This window comes from Patella vulgata, chromosome 4, assembly GCF_932274485.2.
Source record: "Patella vulgata chromosome 4, xgPatVulg1.2, whole genome shotgun sequence".
Lineage (NCBI taxonomy): Eukaryota > Metazoa > Mollusca > Gastropoda > Patellidae > Patella > Patella vulgata.
The window spans coordinates 27,124,046-27,144,904 of record NC_065882.2 but is presented as its reverse complement, the minus strand read 5'-3'; the positions used below and the strand labels follow the sequence as shown (position 1 = coordinate 27,144,904).

The window sequence follows — 20,859 nt, the reverse complement described above, 5'->3', positions numbered from 1 at the left end:
TGGACATCGAAAAATGTTTTGGAAAATAATCACGTAGTTCGGCATGTGATGACGTCATTTCAACACGAGAAGAAAAAAATAATTTCAAGTTCCTATATTCGCTAACTCTTTGATTTGGGTCAAAATTAAAATTGCTGATATCACTGGAGTTTATATTATTTCACTGCAAATTCTATGTCTAGAGAAAAAGCCAGAGTTGAGATCTTCCACTTTCGACACAGTATGCCAAAAATGAAACATTTGCATTATCTTTCCAAACAAAAAGTACATTACCCACTTCAATACATATTTTTTAAAAAATAACTAGAAAAGGTCTGGATCCTTTAGGGTTAATTTCATTTACATTCAGGTGTTATTTTAACAATGCAAGGTAATCTGAGAATAAGGTTAGGTATCCATAGCTATTCCATACCACATAAAAAATGGAATCCAGAAAAGGACATTTTACTGATTTTGCTGTATAATTCCATAACAGTGGTTAATAAAGAATGGAATATTGACAATTAAAAAGAAACTGTACATACTGTAATAATTCAAATTACATATACCTGTGTCGAGAACCACTTCTAGATCTAGATCGACTTGATCTTCTACTTTTCTTGGATTTTCTTAAAAAGAAACAAGCCAACAGTGAGGCTCATGTCCCCAGCCGAAATCCCAAAATAAATAGATAACACATATTAATTAATAGCACATTTATTTTTTTCAAAAGTATCAAGCAATCAAATTGGTTATCAACTATGCACTAAGTTACATCACTCTCTATCAGATAGAATCAAAGTTGTCTTGTCCCAAAGCATCGACCAATGAAATTGCTTAGTTCTGTTTAGCTTTATCTCGAAATGTTAATCATTGAACTCAGTTAATACATTCACCTAATGAACATTAAGTTTAAACATTCTACCTCAATTAAAAGCAGAGTTGTTATGTTCCAATGTCTTGACCAATCAACTTGCTTATCGATCCTTAGCCTAAGCAGAAAATTCTCACCATCAAACTTAGTCAAGGTAATGATATAATGAATATATACTCGGAGTTTCATCACTCTCCCTTAATTATAACCAAAGTTATTGTGCCCCAAAGCATCAAACAATCAGATTGCTTATCTTTGCTTACCCTAAGCAGAAAATGCTCATCTTCAAACTCCATCAAGCCATTCACCTAATAAACACCTACACCAAGTTTGAACGTTCTAGTCTAGCTCAATTGTGTTCCAAAGTCTCGGCAAATCAAATTGCTTATCGCTCTGCTTACCCTGAGCAGAAAATGCACATTATCAAACTTAGTCAAGGTAATGATGTAATGAAACTAGACACCAAGTTTCATCACTCTTACTTAATTAGAACTAAAGTTATCGTGTCCCAAAGCATCAACCAATCAAATTGCTTATCTCTGCTTACCCTAAGCAGAAAATGCTCATCTTCGAACTCCATCAAGGCATTGACCTAATAAACACCTATACCAAGTTTGAACATTCTAACTCAATTAGAAAAAGTTATTGTGTCCCAAAAAGTGTGACAGACAGACAAACCCATTTTAATAGTCCCCTGCTTTCTTCGAAAGGCGGGGGACAACAAATACATGTATCAAATAAGTTAATCAGAATGTGTTCAAGAGTTTAATCAAATATTAAGGAGATGCACATTGTAATATTAACACAATAATAATTATGTTAGATTCATAAATTTTGTTTTGGACTATTAAACAAAAAAGTATATTTTCCCCAAAAAAATGGGAATACAAACAAGTTGTAATGCTTCTGTTTTTAACTTTTAATTTAATATCAACAAATTTTCCCCCAAACAAATGAGAACAGTGCCAATAAAGTTGTGTTCGTATGAATTCTGCCTAGTCTGTGCAGAAGAGTAGGAAGTTAAATCCCATTTCATTTCTTGTGAATTATAGTCCTGTGAAATGATATTAAATGCATAAGCTTATCAATTACAAAACATACTTTGGAGATTTTGATCGTCTCCGCTTAGGGCTTGCTCTTATGGGTGATCTGCTTGGGCTACGACGCTTTGGGCTCAAACTTGGAGACCGTTTCTTGATTGGTGAAGGACTTCTACTATGTGATGATCTGCAATTAGAATTCTAACCATTAAAATATATCTTTTTATTCTATATTTTTATCGACCTGCATGCTTGTATCTAAATTCTGACACATTTTTCTAAATTAGATCCCAGGGGTTTTAGAATATGAATTTCAACAACCTAAACCCTATAAATGACTTGAAGGTACAACAAGCTAGATCATTCACACATATCTCAAATGTAAATTTATTTTAATGTAGGGACTTGTTATTATGATATCAAGTACACGTGAGTATAAAAAGATAGGGTGCCAGGCAACGAAACATACGCCCACAGCAGCTAAATCATCCGGGCAGTCAACAAGAGTTGTCGCATATTTTTACTTTTTTCGGTAATGAAACATTTATAATACACTAAAATCTGATTAAGAGCAACAACTCAGAAAACCATTAGAATTTGTTTGTTTTTTATAAAGTTCTGCCCCATGCTAACGTTTTGTATACAAAACTTTTAATATCATGGATTTAGCTGTTCCAAGATACTTGTTCGTCTCAAGATCTTAAACTCTGGGTATCAATCTGAAGTCAATCGGATGATAACTTTAGCCTTTAGAGCGTCACAAGATTTTGCAAAGTGATCAAGGGCCATAACTTTGTCAGTAATTATCGGAAATCGTTGAAAATCAATAGGATTCTTCGTCTCATGACCTTAAACACTGTGTATAAATTTAAAGTCAATCGGATATTAACTTTGGCCTCTAGAGCGTCCAAAAGGTTTTTCAAAGTGATCAAGGGCCATAACTCTGGCAGTAATTATCGGAAATCGCTGAAAATCAAAAGACGCCTGCGTCTCATGACCTTAAACACTGTGTATAAATTTAAAGTCAATCGGATATTAACTTTGACCTCTAGAGAGTCCACAAGATTTTTCAAAGTGATTAAGGGCCATAACTCTGGCATTAAATATCGGAAATTGCTAAAAATCAATAAGCTTCTTCGTCTCATGACCTTAAACACTGTGTATAAATTTAAGATCAATCGGATATTAACTTTGGCCTCTAGAGCGTCCACAAGATTTTTTGAAGTGATCAAGGGCCATAACTCTGGCAGTAATTATCGGAAATCGCTGAAAATCAATAGGCTTCTTCATCTCAAGACCTTAAACACTGTGTATAAATTTAAAGTCAATCGGATATTAACTTTAGCCTCTAGAGCGTCCACAAGCAATTGTGGACGCCGGACGGACGGGGGCGACGACAATATACGACCACATTTAAATGTGGGCGTATAAAAAAACTCATTATTATTAGTATTACTATATTTGGGACCAGTATTTTGTTTATTAACAGTTGATTGTGCAGTCTTGAAACTTATATTTAATTTTTTTCTGTAAGCTATATAGTTTAAGTATATTTAATAAACCAGAAACCTTCTGCTAACTTTGCCATCAGTAATCAAAAGAACAGATTCCAAAATCAACCCAATCCAAAATTCTCTTTGAACAAAAGTCATAAAAGTTATGCACTCTGAACCAAGATTTTAGCGATTGAATTTTACTGAAGTCGGTACGATAAAAAACATAGTCTCTATTATCCATTTCATGATTAAATAAGAATGAAAGTTGAGCCGAAAATCAGAACCTAATCGAATAAATATCGAGGCTAGTGATGCCATTGAGAGTTGATTATGACTGGATAAGTTAATTAATGTCTAATTAATAATTTAGATAACATTTCAGGCCTAAAGAAAGACCTGCAATAGGCAGATTTAGCTCTTGCCTAATGTATGTTTAAAATTAGAAGTGTCAGTTTATGAAGTTTGATGTGTAGATTTGTTGTGTGAAGTGGGTATCTTTATCAAAATGAAAATTAACTAGAATGGACATATTATGTAAACCCTTTTGCTATACAACTTTCATATATGAAATTTGCTTGAAATGTCTTCAGTGGTTCAATAGCATAAGTCTAAATGTAAATTGGTAGGAAGACAGACATCAATGATGACATAGAGCAGATGGTTAAACATAAAATATATAGTAGGAAATAAATGCCGTTCAATGATTAAGTTGCCCCATATTTTTGAATAGAATAACCTTAAAAAAATATGAACATAAAATTACAATACAATACATCATTGTGATCTGGATACATAACCATATAAACATCATTTTTTGCACTTAATTCAAGGGGCACATTTTCAACAATCTTTAAATTTTAACATAGCTGCCATTATATATATTACACTTGCAAGACAATGATGGAAATGAGCTGGTGTTATTTAGTAACGTTTAAATAATGCACATGCTAAAGTAGCAACCCCAGGCTGGGCGATAGGGCCGTATTTAAACTAAGCTGTGCAAGCAGTGCAGTTGTACAGATTTTAGGGGCCCCAGAAAGATATATCTTAAATGTGTCAAATTGTTTGAGGATTTATTATGTTATATAGAGCCAGATTGATCCTAAAGGGAGAGAGAGAGAGGGAGAGAAATGGGGTTTAACATGCACTGGACACAAACTAGGTCATTTCGGGACTAACACATGGTTCAATTCTATTTCCATAATTCACTTGCACTTAGGGGTCTTTAGGAGTGGGGGGAAACCAGAGGACCTGGAGAAAACCAACACAGTTAAACAGGCAATCCTTGATCTATAAAACATCATAATTTTAATAATAGTTTATTTGTGTTTTTATTTGATTGAAAATAATAACTAAGCCCCCCCCCCCCCCCCCCCCCAACAAATGTTATGCACTGGGTCCCATTAATATTAAATTTGTCACTGATCAGTAGTTGGCACTCTGTAATAGTTAACTTGTTTAATCTACTGTGGGCTGCAATCTGGGTATATAATTTTTTCCTGGTCACTACAAAAGTACAAATAGTATACTTTCAGGTATAAAAAAAAGTTTAGATGGTCGAACACATGCATGACCCAAGCATACTCGGGTAGTTAAAGCTATTGGTCCACCTATTTCTATATACAATAGATGAACAACAAGAATTTTTCTAAAAGTTGATTCATGTATTTGTCATAATTATCTATCTTTTCAGATATGGTAGACCTTCTACTTTAATCATCATAAGATATAAACAGAATAATAAGGTAATTATTATTTTAACACTTTAAATTACATTACAAAATCAAGATAAAGTGTGCTGGTTTCTCATAGCATTTGTTTCAAGATTAATTTGAGAAAATAATTAGATACAAATAAAATTTAATTTTTTTTTAAAAATGACTGATTAAATTATAGCAATGATCATGAATCTATCTATTGATCATAATCAAAGGCTTAGTCTGAAATTAAAACATGGTCTGTTATATTATTTGTTAATATGATTTTAATATGAATGATTCAATTTGAAAGGTCTATATTAAATACCTTGCTAGTTTTTTCTCCTGTAGAATGGGTATTTCAGTACTAAACAAAATAAATAGATACGTCTTCATATAAACACCTTTTATACATGTAAAAATATTAAAACAAATGGAAAACAGAACCAAAAGCAGCAATAAATGATCTAAAACCCCAAACATTGAGTGCATTATTAGTTAGAAGATAGGTTGCCTGGCAATGAAACATACGCCTGCAGCAGCTAAATCGTCCGGGCAGTCAACAAGAGTTGTCATATATTTTTACTTTTGTCGGTAATGAAACATTTATAATGCACTCAAATCTGATTAAGAGTAACAACTCATTAAGTAATTATCAAGAGTTGTCGCATATTTTTACTTTTGTCGGTAATGGAACATTTATAATAGTATACACTAAATTAGTCATTAAGTAATTATCAGACAATCATTAGAATTTGTTTGACCCATGCTAACGTTTAGTAAACAAAACATTTAATATCATGGATATAGCTGTTCAAGTTATCAAAAATCATTGAAAATCAATTTACTTGTTCATCTCAAGACCTTCAACTCTGTATCAATCTAAAGTCAATTGAAATGATTATATATAGGCGTAAACACGATGTATAAATGTAAAATCAATCAGATGATAACTATGGTCTCTAAACCATCCACAAGATTTTTCAAATTGATCAAGGGCCATAACTCTGACAGTAATTATTGGAAATCGCTGAAAATCAATAGGATTCTTTGTTTGATGACCTTAAACACTGTGTATAAATTTAAGGTCAATCGGATAATAACTTTAGCCTCTAGAGCTCCACAAAAAATTTCAAAGTAATCAAAGGCCATAACTCTGGCAGTAATTATCAGAAATCGTTGAAAATCATACGTCTTCTTCCTCTGATGACCTTAAACACTGTGTATATATTTAAATCGGATAGAGCATCCACAAGCAAATGTGAACACCGGACGGATGGGGGCGACGACAATAGAAGACATTTCAATGTGGGCGTATATAAATTAAAATATAATCCTGAACCAAAGTGTTTTTTTAAATATATATTTAAACTCCATCAACACAATTTGCATTCTCAATACTCCACATCATTTATAAAGTCTGTTAATGTTAATGGCAATGTTAAATCAGGATTCAAAGAATTTAAGAGGGTTGCTGTGGAACGAAACATATGCCCCCAGGAGCTAAGTGGTAAGAGAAGTCAATGAAACTTGTGGCATGGCGATTCTTTTTTAAAATACTAATAAACATCACTAGTTTGTTCATAAGAGTCTAGAACATAACCATCGGCAAAACAAACAAATTTAGAAGTAATTAATGGAAATTGTCGTAATTTCAAGCAGATTAGATGATACCTTCGGTTGCTTCAGCATTCACAAGATTCTACAAATTGGTCAGGCACGATAATTAACTATGAGAAATTATTGAAATGTGTTTCATCTCACTAATCTGAACAGTAAGCATTGTTGTTTATTTTATTACATATGAATTTGAAAATTTTGTTGACACATGAATTTTAGTTGTGGTCTGACACCGTCTGCTTAAATAATAAGAGTTATGCTCTTTCATTTTCAGTAAAATGTCTGACAAGAAAAATTTTGAAATACCAACACTGGTAAGCAATATATATGAATTTCAAATTATCATATTATAACTACTGCTGTTAGAGCATTCACAATATTCTACAGTTGGAAAATAAATGTACTCTCTAGAGTGCTTAAAATCGATAATGGACAGACATGGTGCAAGGGCAATATACAACTCAATTTCGGTTTTAGGATACACAAGAGTTTTAAATCATGATTTTTAAAATGAAAACCAAAAACACAAAAAAACAAGCCAAAACTCAATTTTAAGATTGCCTGTCTATGATAATGACATAGTGGTTTTAAGCATCCTTGGCCTCTATCTATAACATTCACTTAATGGTTTTATATTACAATCAATGCTGTCAGGTATACAGGACCAGGACATCCTTTCTTGTACTGAGTAAGAGTCCAAGGCTCCAGGTAAGCGTCTTTAATGTTAGACAAATACATATACAGGAAAGTTTTCATTCACAGTGAGAGAAGGCTAAGAACATTTTCAATTATGTAAATAAGGTGAAACAAATGTGGAGAAAAAGACTCACCTATATCTGCTAAGGGATTAAGAAACTAACTTATTTAAACTGTTTAAAGATTAGATTTGTTTCTACAACATGCTATTAATTAGGACGGGGTACATCTGTCCAAAATTGTATTGCAATATATTGTGATATTATCATATTGTGAAGAGCTTTGTATATATTTATGGACTTTTTAAATAAAATGTCGAAATTAGAATCTTAAAAAGTGTTTTTCCATAGAATAAAATTATACATAAAGTATCTGATCGTCATTTGAGGGACTTTGAATCTCTTGCAAACTACAATATTGTGAAAGGCGAATCTCTAGAAGGAATATCAGTCTAAAAATTGTTTAATTCCCTTTAGTATTAACAAAGATATGAAGAATTGAACATTTTTCAACATTCCGAATCCTCTGTCGACAATATGGTCAAAACCAGTCAATGCCACCTATAATTTTCAAATGAAATTTTTATTTTTTGATATGTCTGCATTTGATCTGATTGATTTCCAACATGGGATATTATCTACGTTGATATTTTGTTTTCTTAATTAAACAGTGAATAATCAATGTGAGTACATGTTAGCATGGATTAAGCTGTGGGAAATTATATATTGTACGAAAGATACAAATAATGATCAGCAACTTTAAAATTCAAACATTCTATACAACAAATTACATATTGTGGAAATTCTGAAATAGTTCATTTTTGGACAATCCTACTATCAATATTTGATATTATTATAGAAATCCTAAACCTTGATATAACAGAGGAATCAAGAATGGACATAAAAAGTGAAATGATAAGGGAGAGGAAAGGACAATAGTTTGTTATTGCAGTCATATCCTACCTGATAAATGCAAGTGATGGAGCCTCAGTATCTTGTTGGTTACTATATATGTAAGTAAGAGGTTATGGCAGTGATTATATGAATCTGTTTTAATATTACAAATAGTATGTAAAACATATCAGTTTAAGCGACAATTTATCTGATATTTCAGTAATTTAAAATAATAGATTTCCAATGTCCCATTTTATCAACAATTTTTAAAATATGGGATTTCAGCTGCTCATGAATTAAGTTAACTATTTAAATTACATAAATTACAACCATTCAGTAAAATCTACTATAAATGTACCTAGAACCCAGGGAATATGATAAGCGATATCGCATCGCAGTTAACTAAACAAAAATGACGTAAGTGGGAATCAAGTATTAATTTGATTAGCAGACAGTTATTGAATTTAAAGGAATCTGCGCATCAAGTTTCTTGTCCTAAATAATTTAGGCGTGAAAAAATGTTAATCAAACGTTATTTACCGTTCCACTGCGTACGGACATTTTAATTTAATCCCCTTGATGTCGGTCGACTAGATTAAAATTAGTCAAAGATTAGTCAATAAATAAATTGTAAGCTAACAGTCATTCAGTTCACGATCTAACGAAGTAATAAGTACAGACGTTATATTTGATTATCCTGTAAATATACAAGCTTGATAATTATTCATTAAACAATAATTTTTATCTGTAACCATTTCCCTTCGTAAGAATTGACCACGTGTTCCCATCTGGCAACCCATTTTAATCATTTTCCATTCACTGAACAACAAAATATTCCGTAGGCTATAATAATACGAAAAATGTATCCACCCGAAATGTGCACTGTTATTAGCTATACACATCAGTTTAATTTTTATTCGTTTAACAAACTACTTTGCAACTAAAATGGCCTTGGTTCATTTTGGCGGGAAAAAAGGTCACGTGGACAAATAACAACAACGTGGCGACAATGCATACATTGCATACAGGTGTCGATGCTACAATGGAATTTTAATATACCGTTTTATAATGAAGACAATCAATGTTTCGACAGATATTTTGCTTTAATTTTCTGCCGTGTAAATGAAGACATGTAATTTTGGAGGAATATTACTGGCGTAAATGTGAAGCAGGTATCCTACGGTCGTACGGGTCGGTACGCTGTCACTATATCGTATTACGAAAACACCTAATTTTCTAGGAATATTACGGACGTAAATTTGAATACTCTACGGGAATTGAATATGAAAAATTACCAGGTGTGCCAATTGTTGGCGATACCGGTAGAAATTATTGCCTACAGAAATCTTCAATACAATACTGTGAAAATTTACATATTTGCTATTCTATCAAGAGGAAATGCTAATCAATTTTCAGATTGATTAGCACTGTTTTTCTAGACATCCAATAAGTGCTAATCAATTTATTTTTCTTATCATATACCCTGCTAGAACCCTGAAGAAATAAATTGTCACTTGAACATTTATTCTACTGTAACTAACAAAAAAGCAATTCACCAACCAACTAAATTTCACAACAATCATAAATAGAAATAAAAACAAATCAATTACCCGTTTTCCGAGGAAGCTTTAGGCGATAGGGAACCTTCTTTTATTAATTTTGGAGGTGAAGGAGAAGGGGATATTGATTTCTTCTTATCTTTACTTCTATCCCGACTTGTTGATCTACTTCTTTTACGACTCCTTTAAAGCAAAAATAATCTACACTGAATACTGGAAAATGACCATACACAAATAACAACATAAACAATAATAAAAGACTTCCAAACTAAAAAGGGTTATAGGATCTTAAAGTTTTAAATTTGAAGTTCAAATCAAAAGTTGTTATTTAAAGAAGGGGTTCCTCTAAATGTTTTGTGACTTTTTCACTTAAAGGTTACTTGTTTGATAATAAAAACAATATATTATATAGTCGACAATATAAATACACACTGAAATAGAGGAACAATTTCTTTTTAACAATCATCAATTTTGTAGTCATAATAACTATGAACTTGTGGCCATTGTACACAAGATGTGAAACTGTCAATCACAATACACTTAATGTGAATTTTATTCTCATCGTCCCAACACAATTAGAAAATTATATTTCCAGGATTCACATCAATTTATAGCCAACCATAGGTTAACTCCTATTTCTAACAAGAACATAAATTAAAGATATATTATAGGAGATTAGATAAAGAGCTGGCAGTTCTCACTATAATAATAGTTAAAAACTAGATAATGTAAAGAGAATTTGCTGAAAATTTTAGTCAAATTGATCCACTCTGAACAGAGATTTTAGTGATTGAACTTTCGACCTAGCCTCAATCATCATTACTAAAGTCGGTACGATAAAAAAACATAGTCTTGATTATCCATTTAATGGTTAAATCATGAATAGAAGTCGAACAGCAAATCGGAACCTAATCCAATAAACATCACAGGCTAGCGATGACATCGATAGTTGATTATGGTATGTTTAAAGCGAATAAAAAGTTGTTTTGAAAGTTAATTGTTTAAATCAATCCCTAAACCAAAATGTTCTGTCATTCGCGAGCTATTTCTCAATTAATTCTTATTCAGTTGTTGCAACTGGTATTGCAGAAGTAGTTGTCACATCTCATGTATAATGGCAGAAAGGCTTTAAAACTTTTAATAAAAAATAATATAAAGCTATAGATGTAAAGCAGAGCACCACAGGCAACCCAATATTATTACGTGTTTCTACAAACCTGGACCTGGAACGAGATCGTCTGATCTTCGAAGCAAATGCTTTAGGAGGAGTTTTTGATCTTTTCCTACAAAATAAAAGATAATTTATAATAATTTGCAATATTTTTCTCGGGGATTATCACTTACATGTACATTTTTATTTCGCTTAATGAAGAACCTTATATTGAGGACTTAAAGGACGATATCGGTGTCAGCCATTACCACATATGTGATAGAACTGGTTAAACACGTTCCAAATATAATTTAAACACAGAGATCATTGCTATGATAGATGCGTAACGAAGATTTGAAGAAATGGAAGTGACTCAAAAAATGGAAAACAAGAATCATTCTTCTATATAACTGACTGAAGTTACGAGCGATAACCGATACACAGGCAAATTTCTGCACACTGAAAATTCCTTCGAAGACAAAAAGTTGTTATATGAGACTGTGAGAGGACATCTGACAATTTATAAAAAGAATTGACTGTCAATAGGTAAGAGAAAACTAGAAAAATAGATATAGCCCGTACATTTCCTTTTTTTTTTATACTATACTTAATAAAAACAAGGTAATGCATGGACTTTGCCAGTATATCTGTTATCGCTCGTTACTTCAGTCAGTTATACAGTAGGATAACTCTTGTTTTCAATTTTTTGCGTCACTTCCGTTTCTTCAAATCTTTGTTACGCATCTATTGTAGCAATGATCTCTGTGCTAAAGTTATATTTGGAATGTGTTTAATCAGTTCTATCACATATGTGATAAAAGCTGAGACCAATATTGTCCTTTAAAATGCAATTAACTAGATAATTTCAGGACTAACATAAGGTTCAATTTTATTTCCATAATTCGCTTGCAAGTAGTGGTCTTTAGCAGTGGGAGAAAAACCAGAGGACCAGGAGAAAACTCATGATGTTGGACAAGCAGGGTATCAAAATAACGCCACTTGACTCAATGACAGACCTTATGATCTAAAGCATGTGTGGCGTACAGAGAGAGCGGGGGATTCACATCCACTTAACAAAAGCACAATATTACGGGACGACAATATACGACTACATTTCAATGTGGGCGTATAAAAATTCAAACTATAGAATTGGAAAGAAAATATTTGAATTATCATATCATATTTTCTTTATTTCAGTCTCCTGTACTCTTTATTTACCTTGACCTGGATCTTGAACGTTTAGATCTGGTACGTGACCTTGATTTTGACTTTCTTCTGTCCCGGCTTCGTGATCTCCGTGACCTGGAATAGATATAAAAGATAGATTGCCAGGCAACGAAACATACGCAAACAGCAGCTAAATCATCCGAGTGGTGACTAAGGGTTGTTGCTTATCTATTCTTTGCAGGTAATGGGGAGGCATTTACATGACAATTTCATACAGTTCAGGTTGTAATTTTCGTCACTTGAAGGTTAAAAAGGCCTTAACTAAGGAAGAAAATTTACAGTAATTGTTGAAATTCGACAAACTTTTTCATTTTACTAATTTAAATAATGCATATAAATTTCATGGGATGATAACTTTTGTCGTTCGACTCTTCACAAGGTTCAACAAAGTAAAACCAGGGCCATAACTCTCAAAGTAATTTACATAAATTGTTGAAATTCAATAGGATTCTTTGTTTCACTAATTTAACTGATGCATATAAATTTCATACAGATTGGATGATAACTTTTGGCATTCGAGCTCTCACAAGGTTCAACAAAGTGAAACAAGGGCCATTACTCTAGAAGTAATTAACGGAAATTGCTGAAATTTAATAGGCTTCTTTGTTACACTAATTAAATGATACATATAAATTGGATGATAACAAAGTGAGGTTTAACAAAGTGAAAGAAGGGCCATAACTCTAGAAGTAATAAACATAAATTGCTGAAATTCAACAGACTTCTTTGCTTCACTAATTTAAATTATGCATATAAATTTCATACAGTTTGGATGATAAATTTTGTCATTAGAACGTTCATAAGGAGCAACAAATTGAAACAAGGGCCATAACTCCAGAAGAAATTTATGGAAATTATTGAAATTAAAAAGGTTTCTTCATCTCACTAATGTAAACAACATATATCAATTTCAAAACAATCAGATGATAAATGTAGTCTGTTGAGTGTTCAAAAGAAATTGTGGACAACGGAAGGACAGACAGGGGCGACGGCAATATGCGACCACATTTCCATGTGGGCGTATAAAAAGTAATACATGTACCTACAATTAGAAACAATAACAATAAAAGTGCTGCCTCATTACACCACATAATGGATATACATACAGGCAGCAGTAAATAGAAGTTCCAACTTAACCTAACTCAATACTATTCATAACATGGTTATTATTTATTACAACTGTAAACAACTGGCAATGTTGAAATTCTATATGAATCTTAGCATCATGCACCTTCTTAAAACTTTTTAACGATGCAACATCAACCAGTTGAGTGTTATAATAAATGATGCTTCGTCAAGTACATGTAGGGTACTAGGGTCGGGGTTGTAATGATATCAAGTGGTAGAATGAATGATGTTTAGCCAAGTAGGGATAATGACAAGTGGTAACAACATTAATAAAGTATTAGAGTTTCATACTAGTAAAGTATGTAAGTTTGGAGGAGAGCTTTCACCATTGTCATTGCATTTTATTCATTACTAGGGTCGGGGTTGTAATGATATCAAGTGGTAGAATGAATGATGTTTAGCCAAGTAGGGATAATGACAAGTGGTAACAACATTAATAAAGTATTAGAGTTTCATACTAGTAAAGTATGTAAGTTTGGAGGAGAGCTTTCACCATTGTCATTGCATTTTATTCATTACTAGTGTTAAAATCAAATACTGATTTTACTATTTGAATATTCTAAATTTATGTCCTTAATTGAATGCTATTTGAATATTCAATTCAATTGTTAAAATATAGGATTTTCTAATTTCTACAAATTGTCAATCTTTCAAGAATAATGAGTACCAAAATATCAGGTCGAACAGCTTTGATAAACTATTTGTATGTCAGTATTTGAATATTAGTAGTATTGAAATATAATTTCAACCATGCACAACCTGAAGTACAAATTGTTCTGTCTTTAGTTAACAAATTGATGGTTTGGGTGAAACAGTCATCCACTGTAAATAAACAAAGCAGCAAATAGGCTATGACAGTCTGTGATCCAATAAAATCCAGTCATGTGTTTGCAGAATACAAAGTGCAGTTATTGCAGCATGTACAGCTAGTATTAAGTTCATAATTTGACAGACGACAGGTCAATCTGTTAATTAAAGGCAATATCAGTTAATAAATAAAATATCTCTAAAAATCTTTTTAAGATGAATTCTATATAAATACACAAGGCAGTTTAATGAGTAAGGTGCTGGTACACTAAGTCATATATCCTTCCTGGTTAATAAAATAGGTTCTGAAGTATATCAATGAAAATTATTTGCTGAAAACTAAATATAACATTAGACAACGTCCATAAGTCACATACAAATAGTTGGCATGGGAAAGAAAGGAATGGGGTTTAGAAAAGCACAAGAACCCCACATCAGGAAGTAAATTTAATTATTTTTGAAAAATATCATTAAAAAAAAAAAAACCTTAAAGAGGCAATACTCAAGAGCTAAATCTGCCTATTACAGGTCTAAATATAACATTAGACAACGTCCATAAGTCACTAACAAATAGTAGGCATGGAAAAGAAAGGAATGAGGTTTAGAAAAGCACAAGAACCCCTCATCAGGAAGTAAATTTAATTATTTTTGAAAAATATCATTAAAACAAAAACTCTTAAAGAGGCAATATTCAAGAGCAAAATCTGCCTATTACAGGTCTTTCTTTACGCCTTAAGGATGTTGAATACTCTAAAATGCACATTTTAAATCTAGCACTGTAAGTTGTGTGCATAAGATATGCCATGTTTTGTTATTTGGGTTGATAAAGTACTTATTAATCACACAAAAAATACCAATTTTATTTACCAACAATGTTCCAAACTTGGCCCAAAAGCATGATAACAAGCAAACAGTTTTCATGGAAATTATATAGGTTCATGGTAAAAGTATAGGTTATAAGTGACATTTTGACACCAATAACGTTAAAGATAGGTTGCCAACAAAACATATGCCCTAATTTGTCCAAGCAGTCGACAAGGGTTGTCGCAATTGTATTCTTTTGTCGGTGACGGAGGGCATTTACAAGGTAATTTCATACGGATCAGATTATAATTTTGATCAAAGGCAATAGTAAAAGTAAAACAAGGATCATAATTCTAGAAGCAATTGACAGAAATTATTGAAATTCAAAAGGATTCTTCGGTTCAGTAATTTAACTGATTCATATAATTTTCATACAGATCAGACGATAACTTTTGTCATTAGAGCATTCAACAAGTCAACAGTGGGGCTGATGTCCCCCGCCGAAATCCCAAAATAAATAGATGACACATATCAATTAATTGCACATTTATTTTTTTCAAAAGTACATGTAGCAAGCAATCAAACTGATTATCAACTATACATTAAGTTGCATCACTTTCTATCAGATAGAATCAAAGTTATCTTGTTCTAAAGCATCCACTAATAAAATTGCTTAGCTCTGCTTAGCTTTAGCTCGAATGTTAATCATTGAACTCAGTCAAGACGAACATCTACATCAAGTTTAAACATTCTACCTCAATTTCTTCGAAAGGCGGGGGACAACAAAGTGAAACAAGGACCAGAGCTCTAGAAATAATTAACAGAAATTGCCAAAATTCAATAGGTGTCTTCATTTTACTAACTTAATATAAATCGGATGACAACTTTTGTAAGAGCGCTCAAGGTTCAACAAAGTATTTTAAAATTTTTGTTCATTATTTACCTTCATACGAGATTTGGGGTAAATTCTTGGAATATGAACACTGGGCTATTTAGAGTGAGGTACTTGCATAAACTTCCATTAAAGATACTTTCCCGGGTACAAACTGGGTGATTTGGTGATATATTTGGACTAAAAACATATTCAAACTAATTAATTTATCATAATTTTGCTTCAAATCCTTCTCAAAACATTGCAATTGTCAGGGAATACCCGGCTATAAAAAATCGATCAAAAGAGGTCATGTTTGTGTCACGTGACACAATGGGTGCGATGTCGGAGGAGAATTCATTGCATAGATAAGACGATGTTGCCTTTATTACAAATATTGAAGCCTAATTAAATTCTCGGATTATCCACTGCCTGCGTCTTTTTCCGTGATTTTTATCTCAGAAAGTGTTGTGCGTCTAACTCTTCATAAAGTTTATCAACATGTACATCAAGCGCTCAATATCCTCGTGCAACGATCGACGTCACGCGTCCAGACACTCCTAATCGTCGGGCTGTCGATTAGGGAAACACATACATTTTTGTCCTGTATGCGCTCCATGAGTGTTTTTCAGGGAATCCAGTATTTTTCTAGTAAGATTGGATATTTCTACTTTCCATATATACCAAAATTGCCATATTTTCATTGGAAATAACCACCCGATAAACACTTTTCTGGGAATGTAGCTTTAAGCAATCACAAAAAAAATGACATTTAAAAAGTTTATCTCGAGAATGGTTGGCTAGATTTGTCTAAAGCTTTGCATTCAACCGAATTTTAACATGAAAATTGAAAATTAATTTTTATCAAACCACTGAAGACCTCCAAAGTTTAATGCCATTTCTGCATAAAATAATTTTTATTTTTATGGAAGAAACCACATTTATACAAGGCTCTTCTAAAATCAACTAAAGAACAATTACAAGTTTACAAATATTGGGCATCCCTGTAACTTTTAGTTTTCAAACAATATTTTTATTCAGGATATCTGAACAGATTGGTGAACAGGCTTTGCCATTGTAAAACTCCTGTCCCTGAGATTTGGCAACAAAAAAATGTTAAGACTTCAATATAGACAACAAATGAACAGAATAGTGCCACAATTTTTACTGTCCTCCTGTAAACTTCAATAACTATTATGTCTTTAAACCAGTGATGGGATTTCAAAATATTTGTTGTCAGACATTTTTACCGAAAATAAAGGGACATTACTCAAATCATTTTTATCATCTATCTCTTCCCTTTGCCCTAAGCATCTCTTTTCACTCTCATCATATCATTGTCTACAACAACTTCCACCATGCATTCACCTCTCTTGAAGACGACATAATAAACTCAAATAGTAACAATACAGTTGACATGGTTAACACTACAATGCAGGGTTGGTTCTGAGAAGAAATATGAATGAGGAGACAATTAAGTATGAAGTATAAAGAGAAAAGAGTCTATATTCTGTCAAATTACTAATAATACACATAGAGATCACTTTTAAAGTAAAAATTCCCAAAGTTGTGACCTTCGTATTAGAATTAATGAAGATGGCCACACAAATATACCCACACTAAAAAAAAAAACACTGATAGCTATAGACAGCAGGTTATGTGAAAGGAAAAATTAGTTGTGGACCAAATTTGATAAAAATTAAGGATCCTTCAATGAATTTGATCTCTATCATGTTCACATATCTCTAGAATGCTGAAAATCAACAGGGTTAATCCTCTCCAATCTCACTGCTTCACAACAGATTTGAAAACCAATAGAGTTCACCCTCCTGCTCAAAAACCATAGGGATCATACTCTCACAATCATGGAGGTCTGATATCCATAGGGTTTATACATTTATAACCTTAAAGCTTCATACCAAATTTGAAAAAAAAACCTGTTAAACTGAAACCTCTAATGTGTTGACAATGTTTTATGAAAAGGGAAAGTATGGAGAATCACTGAATAAAATCAATAGGGTTTAAAATCACATGGCCCGAATGCTTCACACCAAATTTGAACAAGTTAACAGTGAGGCTGATGTGCCCTGCCGAAATCCCCAAATAAATAGATGACACATATTAATTCCACATTTGTCTTTTCAAAAGTATCGAGGGATCAAACTAATATATATAAATAAAATCAAATATGTCTGTGTGTTTTCCCATAACGCTTCGTCTCTGCAACAGACAACTACATATATTGTATCAAATTAATCAGCATGACCTGGTGAATGTTTTAGGCAGTGATTGGGTTTCGCGCCTGTATATTCCGGACATGTCCGACGCTATTTTGCAAACATCCGAAATTGTGCGACCAGGAATATGCCCAAACAAACATCAAGATATGGTGTATAATATTCAAAATTCCAAAATTAATACCGGTATAGTGTACTGAGTGTATAACTATCACTCAACAGGATTATCAATGATAAAAGGCTGGACTGATTAGGTAACTAGTGATCAAGGTATTTATTGTGTTATACCGTCTATACACCTACCTTGATTAACTACTTAATCTGCCATGATTGACTGACTTAATCCTTTATCGGACAATTCATCAATCTGATCTTAAACAGAAGTCACTGCTTCCCCTTTGTCGGACTATTCATCAATTCAATAAGAGTGATTATCTACGCGTTTACTTCATGGTTTCTCCATTGTCGGACATTTTAATTACAGCATGCATCAACCGACGGCATGTATAAACTAGTCGTAAGAGTATATAACACCATAAATCAATGGACAGTCATTTTGTCTGCGATATCTTTTACGTCTTTTAAAACTCCATATAGAAATTCTCATCCACACTTGCACTTTCCCGCGATCCCAATTGCCGCACGAAAATTGCTTAACATATAAAGTAGTGCTTACTATGAAGCTATGTGCTATGAGTCACGTACGCCATACAAGTATTATTATTTTGAACGCCTTTCTTTCATTTGCTGACGTATGAACCAAGTTTTGGAGGAATATTATTGGCTTGAGTTTGAAGCAGGTATGGATCGGCAGGCTATCATTCTATCGTATTAAGAAAACACATAATTTTGTAGGAATATTACTGACATAAATTTGAATACCATACAGGAATTAAATATGAAAAATAGCGAGGTGTTTCTATTTTTATTACTCACAGATATGAATATTTTGTTCACATTTTATAAAATCGAAAAAAATGTTCTGACATCACAAACTATTCTTATTTTGTAAGTTCTGCATTCATTTGCTGCCATATAAACAAAAACATGTAATTTTGAAGGAATATTACGGTTGTGAATTTGATGCCGAAGCAGGATCGGCAAGTTTCATTTAATGTGTTACGAAAATGCTTAATTTTGTAGGAATGTTACTGACATAAATTTGAATACTGTACGGGAATTAAATATGAAAAATAGTGAGGTTCTCTATTTTTAATATGTACTAGATTTGAATATTTTGTTGACATGTGATTTTTAATTGAGGTATGAATTTGTCTGCTTAAATAACGATAGTAGTTACGCCCCTTTATTTTCGGTAAAATGTCCGACAAGAAAAATTTGAAATCCCATCACAGGTTTTAGGCCATCAAATTTGGGTCCTAGGCGAATTGGGCCTGGGACCAGGCGAACCACGCTTCATCCCCACATGTGGTGTCAAATTAACCAACATGACACCGTGAATGTTTTAAGTCATCCAATTTAGGCCTCGGGCATCTTTGGCATTGTGTGAATTTGGGCCCTAGACGATTTTGGGCCCCAGGCAAAGCCGGTTTCCTGCTAGTTATCTATACTTAGTATAAGCATAAAATGTTCAAGATCAAACTAAGTCAAGGTTTTGAAGTACCTGGTACTAGTAGTGAAACTATACACTAAGTTTCATAACTCACCGTCAGTTAGAACAAGCCAACAGTGAGACTGATGTCCCCCCCCCCCCCGAAATCCGTTCAAAAAACAGATGACACATAAACATTAATTGCACATTTATTTTTTTTCAAAGGTATCAAGCAATCAAACCGATCACCACCTATACACTAATTTTTATCACTCTCTATCAGATAGAATCAAAGTTATCTTGTTCCAAAGCATCAACCAATAAAATTGCTTAGCTTTAGCTTGAAATGTTAATCACTGAACTCAGTCAAGACATTCACCTAATGAACATCTACATCAAGTTTAAATATTCTACCTCAATTAAAAGCAGATCTGTTATGTTTCAAAGTCTTGACCAATCAAATTGCTTATCGATCCTTAGCCTAAGCAGAAAATACTCATCATCAAACTTAGTCAAGGTAATGATATAATGAATCTATACTCAAGAGTTTCATCACTCTCACTTTATCAAAACCAAAGTTATCGTGCCCCAAAACATCAACCAATCAGATTGCTTATCTCTGCTTATCTTATTTTGTAGGTTTTGATGTTTGATTACAAAAAACCAATGTTGACATTTTTTCTGAGTAGGTCTTCATAGTATGGGAGGCCATTATTTGAGGGTAGCCATTTTGCAATAATATTCCCTTTATTATTTTCACCTTATTTATAATGTTATCGACATATCAACTGTGATTTGGCAATGTATTAATATTGGCAGGGTTCATGACTATACTTCAGATTGTTTTCCATCATTTTATTATGATATTTCCAGGATGGCGACCATTTTTGGCGGGAAAATCGGATGATGTGCTGATTTCGATTAAGTAGTAGTGCTAGGTGTCAATATATATGTTTTCGGGGCCACAGATTCTATTCCTGACATTTACAACCTTGTAAAATGATCACATGTTCATATACTCAGCATATTTCCAAGATGGCGGTCATTTTTGGCGGGAAAATAGGACGATGAGTTGATATTGATTAAGTAGTCATCGTTGGTGTCAATATATATGTTTTCAAGGGCACAGAATCCATTTCGGTCATTAACAACTGTGTAAAATGATTATTTTGCACATTTACAATATGACGGCCATTTTTGGCGGGAAGATGGAACGATGTGCGGATATT

The 20,859-nt window shown here is 32.8% G+C and overlaps 1 protein-coding gene across 6 annotated transcripts in view; it reads right to left on the bottom strand.

Moving 5' to 3' along the window:
* Positions 1-20,859, bottom strand: part of LOC126819643 (probable splicing factor, arginine/serine-rich 7) — a 44,419-nt gene that overhangs the window by 2,966 nt on the left and 20,594 nt on the right. For 3 of the 6 annotated variants that reach the window (XM_050547785.2, XM_050547786.2, XM_050547789.2), the window contains 7 exons: positions 12,223-12,306; positions 11,072-11,137; positions 9,906-10,037; positions 8,365-8,406; positions 5,415-5,453; positions 1,955-2,080; positions 549-608 (listed from right to left, as the gene is read on the bottom strand). In XM_050547785.2, the coding sequence (XP_050403742.1) occupies positions 549-608; positions 1,955-2,080; positions 5,415-5,453; positions 8,365-8,406; positions 9,906-10,037; positions 11,072-11,137; positions 12,223-12,306 (549 nt within the window). The remainder of the gene's footprint in view (positions 1-548; positions 609-1,954; positions 2,081-5,414; positions 5,454-8,364; positions 8,407-9,905; positions 10,038-11,071; positions 11,138-12,222; positions 12,307-20,859) is intronic. The other 3 variants (XM_050547787.2, XM_050547788.2, XM_050547790.2) reach the window with 3 other exon arrangements.